Source organism: Penaeus chinensis, chromosome 30 (assembly GCF_019202785.1).
Source record: "Penaeus chinensis breed Huanghai No. 1 chromosome 30, ASM1920278v2, whole genome shotgun sequence".
In the NCBI taxonomy this organism is placed as follows: Eukaryota; Metazoa; Arthropoda; class Malacostraca; order Decapoda; family Penaeidae; genus Penaeus; species Penaeus chinensis.
Window position 1 is genome coordinate 18291701 of NC_061848.1, and position 14375 is coordinate 18306075.

General features: G+C 33.9%; 2 protein-coding genes across 3 annotated transcripts in view; one reads left to right on the forward strand and one right to left on the reverse strand.

The window, feature by feature from the left end:
• Nucleotides 1-278: 278 nt before the first annotated feature.
• LOC125041414 (39S ribosomal protein L20, mitochondrial-like) lies at nt 279-9751 on the reverse strand. The gene is made up of 4 exons (XM_047636361.1): nt 9558-9751; nt 2308-2418; nt 997-1140; nt 279-814 (listed from the first exon to the last, which is right to left on the reverse strand). The coding sequence occupies exons 1-4, from the start codon at nt 9642-9644 to the stop codon at nt 716-718; spliced, it is 441 nt and encodes a 146-aa protein (XP_047492317.1). The 5' UTR covers nt 9645-9751; the 3' UTR covers nt 279-715.
• Nucleotides 9615-14375, forward strand: part of LOC125041413 — a 5481-nt gene continuing 720 nt past the window's right edge. Inside the window, exons 1-6 of one of the 2 annotated variants that reach the window (XM_047636359.1) lie at nt 9615-9751; nt 9890-10177; nt 10270-10424; nt 13362-13424; nt 13562-13633; nt 13729-14375. The exon at nt 13729-14375 is cut by the window's right edge and continues 720 nt beyond it. In XM_047636359.1, coding sequence (XP_047492315.1) covers nt 10077-10177; nt 10270-10424; nt 13362-13424; nt 13562-13633; nt 13729-13820 — 483 coding nt within the window. In that variant the 5' untranslated portion in view covers nt 9615-9751; nt 9890-10076 and the 3' untranslated portion in view covers nt 13821-14375. The remainder of the gene's footprint in view (nt 9752-9889; nt 10178-10269; nt 10425-13361; nt 13425-13561; nt 13634-13728) is intronic. The other variant, XM_047636360.1, reaches the window with a different exon arrangement.

Consider the following 14375-nt stretch of genomic DNA (forward strand, 5'->3'; position numbering starts at 1 on the left):
TACATAAGAAGAAAGATTGGAAAAGTAAGAAAATTAAGGGAAACAAATTTCTTCTTTCTCTTCATAATCTTTGGAATAACACTCATCATGATCTTGAAAATATTTTCAAATAATACAGTGTCAACATATGATTTAGTATCACTATTTGTAAAATCTGAATTTTGGTGCTGATTTATATCAAACTTGCATCACACTTTGTTACTGGCCAAATCAAAAAGTAAGCATTAAACAAATGCAAGAGGCAAAGAAAAAGGAAAGATTCATATAAAGAAATCAAATATTCTGTATCATTTACTTACAAAAGAATACAACTATATACATGATAATAATTTACAAAAAAATTCATAACGGCCAAATATTGACCATTTCTAATGTAAAAGTTTCTAAAGAGTTGACATAACTGCAAAGATTTTCTTTCAGATACTTATACAAAAAGCCATAGTTTGCCTTTCATTCAAGTAATCTGGTGAAATCTCCATATCGACTAGCTCCCATGGAAGTACTTGATGCTAACATTTACTATATGTTGTGGCACGGTATCATTATACATTTATATTGAAGTTCCAGGAGAAAATCCAAACATATATACATATACATCAGTTACCTAAGAAATTAACAGATTAATACAATGAAACATTTATGAAAAAAAGGACTTGTAATGAACATTTCAATGCATGCAAGACTTTGTGAATATGTAACACCTGGAGCTTCCATCTTAAAGCATTCCACGAGTCACAACACCTGATACTGAAGGTCCATCTAGACTGTTCAGGCCCTTCTCAGTTTCCTTTGCTTTGGTAAGCAGTGCAAGACCCTGTATCAAAAAAATAAGGAGAGGTCATGAGCATAAATGTCATTCACATCATCTGCCATAAGTAGTCTTAAAAACTAAATAATGCAAATAAACTGCCAATTTATAATCACATAATAAAGGCATTATTTTAAATCCAAACATATCACAGGAATTTAAGCTACTTTACTTCTATCTCGGCTTACCCTGAAGGTCCTTGGCTCCCAAATAGCCATGTTCTGCAAGATCTTGTGGTCTAGTCCAATACCAATGTCATTCAATGTATATTTCATGCTATTGTAGCTGGTGCCGAGCTCCTCAGTACCTCCAGTGATACGGGTCTTCCAAAGCTGCAGTGGAAAAGAAGAATTATCACTCTCACTAGAAGAAAACAATTGTTATATACAGGATATCCATTTACTACTGTAGTTTGTGATTTGCGATATTTCTCCCTGGATTTAACGCTACTGTGAGAAAAAACAAAGGTAAACCATTCACAAAGCAAGATGTGTAATTATTGTTTCATTTCTTGTATTTTCATCTGAATTAAATGACAGTGACAAAGATATGGATACTGAATGTTAATGACACATCATTCTTTGAGATATTTTTCATTGTCTCTTTTTTCACTGTACTCATGTTATAACAGTTGTTCAATATCACACAACTTATAAATGTATATTTTTTTATGATTCACTATAATTCAATATTAAGATGTGGCTAGAGTACACAATATGTATATTAAAATCTCCAATACAAAAAAGTTTACTTACCCTTGAATTTTTCCACCCATTACCCAAGATAAAATTCATTTCTGGCTCTTTCAAAACCATGCTTCAGAATCAATTTATGACTGAATGACTGTTTAACTGTCAATTTCATGTTCCATTTCAAGAAAGAGGGGTTACCTGGATCATTAGGTTACTGGGGCTTAAAACCCACATATGCATGAAAAAAAAGCCTGATAAATCTTAAAACAAAATTCCAAGTTTACATGTGCTAATAAATATGTAACCAACTCCACATATAATTTTCAAGATAAATGCCGTTTTTAATTAATTATGGTATTTACCAGTAAACTACTTTTTATTAAGAACTGATGGTTTGGTAATATCTTCAACATATTATAAACATAGAAGAAAAATAATTAATGTTGAAGAATAATGACAAAAAGGATCCAAATCTCAAGTAACTATTTGTCCGTTTTCCTGGATATATTTTCATTAAATAATTTGGAATCACATTTTTGTGCTTTATATTTATTCTGATTTTTTTTCTAAATGGGTAGTGGTTATTGCTCTGGAAATGTAGCAAGAGCTATCAAAATTTGACCTTTAATATCTGATTTTTGTGAGGAAGGGATGATTAACCCACTTGGGGTGCAACTAAAACCACTTTGGAAAAAAAAAAAAAAAAAATGCAAATTTATCATCTATAACTCTACCAGGTTTCATCTAATAATTTCAAACCTTTTCATTTTATATAAAGACAGTCCATTAACAATAATTCATACTTACAGCTTTTAGGTCTAATTTCTTCTGCTTTCGTGCGATTGTAGAGTAACGAAGAGCTCTATGCACATACTTGATAGCAATAGAGTAGCAATTCTTCTTGCGCCCAAAGTAGTGCTGAAAAAAAAAACATTTTTTTTTTGGAACAGTTTAACTTTTATGCATCCCAGTCTCTCAAGATATTATGCTATTCTGATGTTTGTTTACAAAAAATAATTATCAATGATAACAAAGAAAGTGTCAATTAAGTATTTACTTAAAAAGGTCACTTGCTTCCTTGCAGTTACCCTAGATACTCTGAAATACTCTGAAAGTTAGAGATTCCAATCTCAGCTGTTAGCTAATATTAGAATTTAAGAATATTATTGATAAATGTATAATAAAAACATTAACAGCTGATCAAACTTATATTAATTCATAACATTATTATCATTACCATTGTCATAAAGGTTATCAAAGGTTTATTAGGATTGCACTCTAATTACAAAATATTTTTTAATCTTAAGCAGTGAAATATATCTACATATAACTACCTGCAACATATATTTATCCCTTGGCAGCTACTTAAGCTATGCATTACCATTGCAACAAAATCCAAATAAACATATCATAAATCAGCACCTGATAGGCTCCTTATCAAACTGCAGTGTGGTTTGTTACATGAACAATAGTTGGGAACAAAAGGAGTGACCACCAGGAAAAATCACTTTAAAAATAATGCCCCAAAGATTGACAATTAATATCAGTATTTATATCAGTCATACAAATATAATGCATTTAAGATTTTTAAAAAAGGGAGCCTAATTTAAAACCCAAGAAACAAACATAACATTACACAAATTCAACAGCTTCAGTACTGAACTTATGTAATGTTTCTGAGCCATTAGCACTCATCACATTTCTGGCATGTTGTAAAACATTAGCTACATAAAACTCAGAAAAATCACATTACAAAAGACCATTTTAAAGTTGTATTATATTCCTTCTGCTTTAACCCACTTAAGACAAGATACCCAAAGCCACATAAACCAAATGATCGGTTTACTACAATAATGCATATTGAAGCAGATCAATAGCAATCCTGGATGTTCGATTTGTCTCTAGATGATAACATCTGAAAACTTCACCAAGATCAGCAGGCCATGATGCTTATTTTGGGGGGCTTAAAGTCTCATTTGAAACAGTTTGAAGCCAATTGTGGTTTAGTTCTAGCTATAATATAGTATATATATTAATGATACACCAATCAAGTTATTGCCAGAATATATCTGGAGGATGCTTGCCGACCTTTTTCTTATAGTTGCTGAAGGAATCACAATTGTTGTGCATACAGTACACTACGTAAATTGTAGACATTTGCATATCATACATTCCTGTTTACATACAAGCAGAAGCCGCCATCAGCATTTTAAGTGAACTGTTGGCTGCTTGGTTGATGACTAGACACCGTAGTGTTAACAGCGTCTCTTAAAGACTATCAAAGGAACCAGACTGACATGGAAAATCCTTACATTGATCCAGGGGAAGATCCTGGAATCTGTATGGAGGTAGAAACAGAAACAACAAACAAGAGTAAAAGGAAAAAGAACTCCGAAAACGAAGATCCGCTCTCAAAACTCCCGTGAAACGAAGCAGAACACCATTCAAACTTCCCACCAAATCAGGAAGCCAACAATCTTCACCACACAGAGCAACAAATAACAGCACCAAACATCACCCCTAAAACGCAAGTAGAAACCCAACAAAACATAATTTTGATTCAAGTACATGGGGGATCATATACCTCAAACTTTAACAATCCAATTAAATTAACAGAAGCAATAAGCAAGTCAGAATTTCATAAGTACATTAAAGAAAATACTCTAAGAGTCCTAGGAACAGGCAAAGCAATTAGGTTTCAGGTATACAACCTTTCAAAAATAAGACCACTAAACGAAATAAAAAAACTAGGCAATTGGGAAGTAATTTGCAAACAGCCATCTTCCAATAAAAATACAGGCTATTCCTATGGAACCATATTCCCGTAGAGACAGACCTGAAAATAGACAGCCTAAAAGAAAAACGGGGAACAAAATTCTAACATCATTGAAATAATGAGAATAAAAAATAATAATAGAGAAATAAACAAAGAAAAATGAATTGAAACAAAATCCATAAGATTGACATTTCAAGGGAAACTCCCAGAAAGAGTTGTAATAGGGCACATTTCATACCAAGTCTAACAATGCACTTTCCCAATTCCTAAGTGTTACAATTGCCAGAGGTATGGTCATGGCACCATAACTTGCAAAAACAAACAAAGGTGCAGTAAATGTAGTGGTTTCAATCATATGTTTAAAGAATGTAACAATGACCCTTACTGTTTTTACTGCAAGGAAAACCACAGTCCAATAGACAAACTGTAAATATCATAAAATGGCACAAGAGATAAACAAAAATAACATAACACCAAATAACCAACAAGTGAAAAAACAGTTACAAAAGTTAAAACCATTAGCAGATGAGGAACAGAAACAACATAATAACAGCACATCAAAAGCCACATTAAGAAACAACAACATGCAAGCAGCAAACTCCTCACAAAACATAAACAGAACACAGTTCAACTTCAAAAACACAAGACAAACATACACACAAACACTAAGCCAATAACAAGGCCTAACTCTTGGGCAGAGAACTCCCACAAAACAGAAAAGACAAAAAGAAAACAAAGACACAACACCAAACAAAACAGAAGACAAAACACAAGAAAACAAACAAACTCCAAAAAGGAAACAAAGTCCTGCAAGTAAGAACACAGAAATTAACACAACAGAACAATCACCCACAACATCTTCATTAACAACACCAATACAAAACACAGACATATAAAACAAACAAAAACGACAAGGAAAATAACTTTTCATGGGTTTCCTTCAGTAAAAACATATATAAGACAATAACAAATACAAGAAATTATATAAATGAAGGAAAATCAATGATCTCAATAATTTCAGATGTGCTATTAAAAGATAAAGACAAATTTAAGTTCCCAAATTACCAAATAATAAGAAAGGACAGGAAAAATCAGATAGGTGGAGGCTTAGCCTTCTTTATAAAAATGTTTATTCAATATAAAGAAATAAAATTAAATGACAATCAAGAACGTAAATTTGAAGCCCAAGCAGTTAGAATATCTTTTAACAACAGATGGATAAATGTACTACTAATTTATAACCCATGTAAAAACATTTTAAAAGAAGAAATCGAACATTATGCAAACCAATTAGAGGAACCAAAGCTCATTATGGGAGATCTAAATGCTCACCACCCTTTCTGGGAACTAAACTTAAACCCAAAGCTCCACTAACAAAACAAGCAAAAATGTTTTCAATTTTCTAACGTATAATGCTGAAATACTATTAACACCACCAGGCCAAATAACAAGGATAGACTCAAAAATAGGCAAAATTTCAACAATAGACTTAATAATAGGATCTCAAACTTTAAGCCATTTTGTAATAACTGTAGGCCCAACATTTGAATAGTGATCATCTGCCAATAATTGTAAAAAACTCAAAACTCTCCTCCTAATAAAGAAAGAAAATGGCACTTCACGAAAGAGGGTTGGACAAAATACCAGAAAGAACTGAATAAATCATTAAAGGTAAAAGACACAAGTCTCCCGTCATTAGCTAACATGCTAATAGAAATGGGGGGGAAAAATGTTTCAAGTTTGACAATATTAACATAAAAACTAAATCAAACAAACCATGGTGGAACAAAACTTGTCACAGTGTAATAAAGAAAAGAAACAAAGCTTTTAACAAATGGAGGAAAAAAACTAACAAAAGAAAATGAAATAGAATATAAAAAACTTATTGCACAAAGTAGACAAGTAATTGAAACAGAAACAAGAAAGGCCTGGGAAAACTTTTGTAGTCAACTAGACCCCAACTAAAAAAGTTTGGAATTTTATAAAGAAGCAAACAGGCAAAATTTCAAACCAAAGCTATCCCATAATAAGTAATGATCGCCTCATAACAAATATAGACAACTTTCTTTATTCAAGGAAGAATATAAAAAGATCATTGTAAATGAACTAAAAAGGATATCCACTAAAGCAGAGATAGACAAATTACTAAATCTGCCTGATACATTAAATTTAAACAAAAAAATAACAATGGAAGAGTTAGAAAGATCATTAAACAAAACTAAGAATGGAAAGGCATATGGGCCAGACGAAACCACATATGAATTTTACAAAAAGGCACCAGACAATATACTAAGATTAATTCTAATAGAAATAAACAACCAATGGTTAAAAGGTGAATACCCAAATGAATTTAAAAACGTGTTGATAAAACCAATAATAAAACCAGGGAAAAATCAAGTAGATATAAGTTCCTACAGATTTATCAGTAGAATTTCTTGTCTAGGAAAGATATATGAAATCATCATAAACAGCAGAATTAACTGGTGGTTAGAAATAAAGAGAAAACTAGATGAAGACCAATCAGGTTTCAGACCAAATAGATCAACCACAGACGCACTTCAAATAATTGAATCAATAATAAATTAAATCATTAAATGAAAAGAAATACGCTTTGGTAGCCTGCTTAGACCTAGAAAAAGCATTTGACTCAGCCAACCATGATGCAATTATAATAAAGGCAGCCAAGCTAGGAATCAAAGGCACATCACTAAAATGGTTAAAGAACTTCTTGGAAAACAGAACATACCAGATATCAATAGGTGAAAAAAGAACCCAAAAAGAAAAAATATTAAAGGGAGTACCTCAAGGATCACCTTAAGTCCAACTTTATTCAACATACTAATGTCAGACCTGAGCCTCCCAAAGGAATTTGCAAAATAATTTATGCAGACGACATCACGCTAATTTCTCAAAATAAGGATATTTTAAAGGCTACTAATGACTTAAAAAGTGCAATCAAAAACATAAAAGAATGGACGGATATATGGGATTTGAAAATAAACATATCAAAAAGTAAACTCATATGTTTCACCAATAAAAGACTTCAAAACATACTAGAAATAAGTATAGATAACGAAAAACTGATATTTACAAAACCTCAAAATACTAGGATTAGAATTTGATGGCCCAAAACTAAAATGGAAATCATATATTGATAAAATTAGAACTTCTGCTCAAAAGAGGATAGATTTAATTAAAAAACTGTCCACATTATCGTGGGGAGCAAAAAGGGAGACTTTGACAAAATTTTATAACATCTACGTAAGACCAAAAATATATGGTTCCACAATATACGGAACAGTAAAAAACACAGATTTAAAAAGGCTAGAAACTATACAATAAGAATAGCCACAGGGTGTTTTAAGTCAACTCCGAAAATAGCACTACAAGCCTTAACAAATACAATGTCCTTAAGACAAGCAATAAAACAACAAGAATGCATTCAAATGGAAAAATTCTTACAAAAATAAGAAACTATGCCAATAAAAAAAATAATAACACAATCAATCCAGGAATATAACCAGAATACAGATAAAGAAACTTTAGTTCATAGAGTTATGGAGATGTGCCAAGAATCATAATAAAAACAAATGTCGGCCCAAGCATAACTCAAATACCACCTTGGTATGATATCCATCAAAACATAGAACTAAATTTATGCAAAGGCTTTCAAAAGATACTCCTGAAAAAATAATCAGGAATCAATTTAATATGATGGATAACACAATATAGATTAACTATAATAAGATATTCACTGATGGCTCCAAAATTGAAGAAGTCAATTCTACCTCAGCTGCAATTTACATTAAAGAAAAAAAATATCACAACAATGTGGAAAGTACCGAAAGAAACCCGATAGAAGCCGAGCTATTTGCCATAAAAGATGGACTAAGATACTTCAAAAATAATAACATGAGAAACACAGTGACATACACAGACTCTAAATTGGCAGTTTATTGCATACAAAACACTGGTCCAAAAAAAAAAAAAAAAAACATATTTGAGATACAATCAATAATTTATAATCTAACAGAAAACAAACAAAAAACAATAATACAATGGATACCAGCACACAAAAACATAAAAGGGTAATGAAATAGCAGATATTGCAGCCAAACAGCTCATAAAATAAGTGAAACTTTTAATATAACTAAAGACATTTCAAATGTAAAAAAAGAAATTAAGAAGAAAATGCAAAAGAATTGGGAAGCATATTGGATCAATGCCCTAAATATAAAGAACTATTATTTACAAAGCACCAGTCCACAACCAAGGACAAGATCAAAAAATAATAAATTAGACACATGCATTACAAGCCTAAAAACAACACACTCAAGACTAAAATACCATCTACACAGAATCAAAATTGAAACCGATCCTTTTTGCAGATGGTGCAAAAATCAAGAAGAAACAGAGGATCACATATTCCTCCATTGCCCAAGATTTAACTCAAACAAGGTGATATTGCTGGAAGCTTTGAAGAAAATAAAAATCAATAATCCAGATGTACTGATTACAGGAGAAGATCGGCCAGATGAACAGAAGTCCTATATACTAAGACATACCAAAATATTTCTACAAAAAATAAACAATTATAGATTTGATATAAGAAGAATGAAGCATCAAGAAAAGGATCAAGGGGATATAGACAGGTCTAAAGCCCTATAAAAGAAAAAAGAAGAAAAAGAACTGTTGGCCCCACCCTTCCAAAAAGCCAGATTTCCCAAAGAACCCACAAACCAGGTGGATGGGAGAAGAGGGTTCCAGTTACTAACCAAGAAATGAAAGGTTCCCAACAAGTATGAACCCCAAAATACATAAGAAATTACAATGCCAGCCTACAAAAATAACGTGTCATTATTAATAAATGTACACAGTTTCATAGTTCATCTGCATATTATGTACTTCATAATGTATTCAGTTATTCAGAAACCAATATTTCCTTCTGGGAGAGTTCAGTAATAAGCATTGATATTCATGGCATGTAAATAACAAATTTCGCTTTGTTTACAAAAAGAACGGGAAAAGAACAAAGCAAAAACAGACGATATCCTTTGGTCTTGTATAACCAAATTAACCTATTGTATAAACAAAATCTGGCTTCCTACTACACACATTCTCTATCAGAATATCGCCTACTCCCACGCTCCTGAGGCTGATCTGCAAACCCTAAGACAGGAATCTATTCCAAAACAAATGCATTTCGTAAGACATGGACAAAAAATCCGAAAGGGCCCTTTAAAAATAAAGGGCCCTGTTCTCGTTTGAAATACTTCCTTACAGCTGAGAGCGAGAGAATCCTCCTCCTCTTCCAGAACCTATCGCCTCCTCTGGCACGAGCGAATAAGGTAGGAGAGGTTATCACCATTGTCTCTCTCCTGTTGGGCCTCGCCTCCTTCCTCGCCTCCTCGTGGGTCGCGGGTCGGTCCCCGGGCAGCGCGGATGGGGTGCCGCGAACGAGCTTTCATGATTAATGTAAGGATGTGGATTTGATTATCTAGTAATTGGGTAAATAGTGAATTTGATAGGTCAATATATTATATAAAGGTGAAATGAGCGGAGAGAGTTTAACCAGTGGCCGGAATTTCCTTATTAATTATTCCCCCCGAACAGATGGCGCCGGACCCGCGTCGTCTGCAGCAATTTAAACACCAGGGCGAGCACGTGCGAGGAGCGACGTCCCGCGCCGTCGCTGAATGACAAGCTTTTCCGGCTGAATCTTACAGCGTTTATACAGAAAAAAGAGAGAGATGTTTCAGAGCAAGCGTGGCAACTTTGGGAATATATCAGATGAGTGAAAATGGTCTCGAGGGGCCGGTATCACAGTTGCGCGGTGTGCGGCGCAAAGAAGAAAAATAACGAGAATCTCAAATTCCATTTTTTCCCAAGGAATAAGAAAAGGTTAGTGTGTCAGTAATTATTGTAATATCTTGTGGGGTTTGTTGCCTATAGTTTAGCATCATTCATAGTTACAGTTGATGTGACCTTTTCAGATGTTTAGAATGGCTGAAGGTGCTGAACATAGCATCTCTCAAGAATAAAAGCCTCGAACAGTTATGGAAATCGTATGTGGTGTGCAGCAAACATTTCTGTGAACACCATTATACTTTCACTGGTCGTCTGCTCTCAACAGCAGTTCCAAAACCAGGTACAAGACCTCTATCTCAGTATAGTATAGTTCATGATAACTTTTTTCAAAACCTTATTTGACTGGCAGTATTTATCACACCTCAAGCCAAATTTACTAAGGTAGAGTCAGATGCATTCACACCTTGACATGATCTCTTGGAGTCTGGGGCAGATCCAGAACTATTCTGAAGGGGGCAGTTGATAAAGGGGGGCGCTTATTAATCTTCGGTAATTGATTGATATTGTACCATCACTATGTTGATGTAGGAAATCAGTTTAGTTGACACCGGTCATACTCACTATGAGTGGTTTGAAAATTGTTTAAGGAAAGTTTTAGCCATGCTACTTTTTATACCCTGGCACTACCTCGACAGAGAAAGATTGTCATTCTGTTTTATAATGATTTGACAGTGAGAATGATAATTGCCCCCAGTTCCCCCCCCCTAAATCTGCCACTGCTTGGAGCTTGGGGTTTTCCCTTCAGATGTGCTGCATTAAGTTAACCCACTTTCTTTTCAACAATCATTCTATTTGATTGATTAGCTTTTTCAAACATACTGAACTGTTGTCCAATGTTTCAGTTGCAGAATATGATACTAAGGAAAATTCTGTCATTACAAGTGGCTTTTTGATGACTTAAGGAACAACTAGCATAATAATTTTTTGAAGATATAACAAGGTAACTTTAACTCATTCTTTTAAGTATTTATTTTATTTATTTTATTTTATTTGGTCAGTATGGATAGCAGGGTAGTGACTTGCTTCCAAAACAATTTTGATGTTTTTCTGAAGGAAATCCACAGATTTCAATGGTTCTGGGTGTTTTTCCTTGTGCATATGAATAGTTGAAGAGATCTAATTACCATTTCCATCAACAATCTGGTACGGGATAGCATGAAGTATGTCATGGTAATTATAAGGTAAAACAGGCTGAAATTGAATGAATATAGAACAAAAATGTATAAAAGCACAATGAAAAATGCTGAAAATCAGCTTGTGAAACTGTAGACATGCCCGTCATCTTTGAAAGCCTATGGGCCTACTTTTTAGTAAAATCTACAGCTATAATGACATCAAAAGCCCTTAGTGTACCCCTAGCCAGGGCATTCTTAGCCTAGTCATGAGGTCAGTGTAGTATTTATCCTCACATTGTAGACAAGATATGCAGCTAAGCTAAAAATGTGTGATCATCTCTGTTCTTTTATGTATAGCAACTTTGGGAGGCAGTTACACAAATTTTGCCATAAAAGAACTTGGTTTGTGTGTATCATTTCCTATAGGTTTTATTACCCAACTCAGCCACTACCTCCATCTACATATTGTCCGAATATTGTTATGAAATCATCATCAATGGGGAGCTAACTCTGATGGGGGTGCATAGCTGCATCCACCCTTCGTTTCCATCTGTGAACATCTTTCATAACAAGCCACCTGGCTGGGCTTCAGTCCATCTCTAGCTCCTAATTACAGGTTTGATCAATCTGCCAAAGGCATGACTTCCTAGGTCATTCCACAGCCCTCCGCCACAGGGTTGTCTTGAATAGAGATATCCTGGTGGAGAGGATCATCCTGCATGTAGTGAGCCAGGTGCCCATATAGCCTGAGTTGGCAGGCCCCTTATTGTAAAAGTAACTGTCCTGTGACAGTCTCACAGTGTAACTGTTGGTCAGATACAAGGTCCTGCCAACTGATCTGGCTCAAGGACCTGTTACAAAAGGGATTAAGGTGAGACTCCAAGGCACATGATAGTGTCCAGGTTTCACTGCCATAAAGTAAAACTTACAGTATCAGGACCTTGAAGATAAGTAACTTGGTCCTTCTGCACAGGTACCAGCATCTCCAAATACTCTTGTTGAAAGAGTTCATGACCCCTGATGCCAGGCTCATATACTGTTGTATAATAAATACACATTTATGTTTAGGTAAATCTTCACTGTATGGTAGCACTCATCAGAGAATAAGTCCCTGACTCCATGTCACAAAATCTATTCAACAGTGTAAGTTTTACACTGTTGAGCTGAAACTCAGAAGCGGAGTGAGTAGTGTTTTCCATGATCTCTTTCCATTCGAGTCTGCAGATTATTTCTTGTACCAGTGATTGCACCTTGTTGTCCTCTACAAAATAATTACCTTCAATTTCCCTTGCATATTGGGTCCACACTATAAAGGTTAACATGTTTGTATGTGTGTTATTGGGTTATCAAAACTTATGACGGCATGAGTGAGTTAATGGAGTAAATGCGGAGCTAAATTCCAAACAGAAATGTTAGGGTGTGAATGCACATGGTGTGAAAGCTCTCTTTCTCTCCTTTTGACATCATTCCATAAATAAACCTTTTAAGGAAGTCGCCTAACATGAACACACAGTGGATGAACATCGTGTAATGTTATCTTTTGCCGTTTCATAGAAATTATTACTATAATCGGCAGGGCAGGAAATAGTTTACCAGAAAGATGCAAGGATGAAAATGCACTGACCTTGCATGGTTGCACATAGTCTCTGTTACCTTAGCACTACCCAACATTCCTTTCTGCTTTCTTCTCTGAAAATTTGGTTTTATGAAAAACATTGCTTGCCTCTAAGAGAGAGACGGCCTTTGATATTGACAAATAATTGGTGACTTGCCTGAAAATACTTTTTCCAGACCATACACAATGTTTGAGTTGGAGTCACCCCCCACCCCACCCCCACCCCACCCCTTTCAGAATATTATTATAACATGGGCAAATAGAGAAATTTTCAAAGATTAAAAGTCATACATACAGTTTGATTTAAATTCTTAATCCATTAAGCATTTTTAGTTTTGCATTCAAAGTTATTAGTATTCTCTAAACCATACAAGAAATTTTAACTCTTATTGTAGTTTATGTATGCAGTTATGATCATTAATTTACTAGGAAGAAATTGTTCTGTAAAATATGTTACATTATTAATGTATTGTATTAATTATTTCAGATCAATACTGTGTTGATCTTCCTAATACGGATGATAATCATCAGCTAAAAGTTCCAAAATATGGTATGAAATCATATTTCATATTCAATTTTCTTTTGTATGGAAAGAAAATAAATCTTGTTTCTCAATAAATAAAAGTGAAGGAACTCCCTTAAACTAATAAATTTCATTGTATTAAATTTTATCTTTTAATTCTCCAGATTCATTCACAACAAACTTTGGGGTCATCAGCCAGATTTGTTGTTTTGAGGCAGATGTTGAAGGATCAACAGGTATGTTGCTGGCTTGAACACTGTATCTGACGAGACTAATATGAAATCCATTATAGTACATCAGTTACTCCTACATTCATTCTAAATCTTTGTAGATTCTGATGCTGAAGAAATTATAGGTAAGAACTCCAACAACACAGGTGATATTTTAAGGACAGCATGGAAGAGAGCTGAAGGTGATATTTGAAGAGAAGATACAGACAGAACATCATTATAAAGTGTGCCTACAATAGAACCCAGTTCCTGTAATCATCCTAAAAGCAGTATTTTTCAGGTGTGATGTTATGACCTAAGGGATATTAGTATTTCTGTTTATATACTTCTTTAGCATTTCTGTAGGAGATAGAAAATATATTTGCAAATTTCAGTTACCTTGATACAAAAACAAGGTGTATATACTGTGATAGAAAAGGTTTTCATTATAGTACTCACTGAATTTTATTCTGATTAGTACCATAAAGCTGTTTATAATTAATGTACCTTCTTCAGTTCTTTATTGTCATTAGACCAATCCAATCTTTTGCTTGGTATTTACATTAGCATGTTTTGTGGGAACTGCCATTATTATTGTCTTGAGATTCATATTTTTGTAACATGATGCTGATAAAGTTGCTACTGAAATGTGACATTTATATATTTCATGGTGCTATATCATAGCACAAAGTTATTTTTCTTTCTTTGTTGTACACTATACTGATTCTATTAAAATTACAAGTGCTGGTATTTATATAAGCTGTACAAT

Excerpts from the sequence above, each read along its gene's own strand:
- LOC125041414 (XM_047636361.1), bottom strand. The coding sequence starts at position 9,644 with ATGGTGATAACCTCTCCTACCTTATTCGCTCGTGCCAGAGGAGGCGAT. Across the intron at positions 2,419-9,557 it reads GGATTCTCTCGCTCTCAGCT|CACTACTTTGGGCGCAAGAA; the intron begins GTAAGGAAGTAT and ends TTTTTTTTTCAG. Across the intron at positions 815-996 it reads GGGAGCCAAGGACCTTCAGG|GGTCTTGCACTGCTTACCAA; the intron begins GTAAGCCGAGAT and ends TTTTTGATACAG.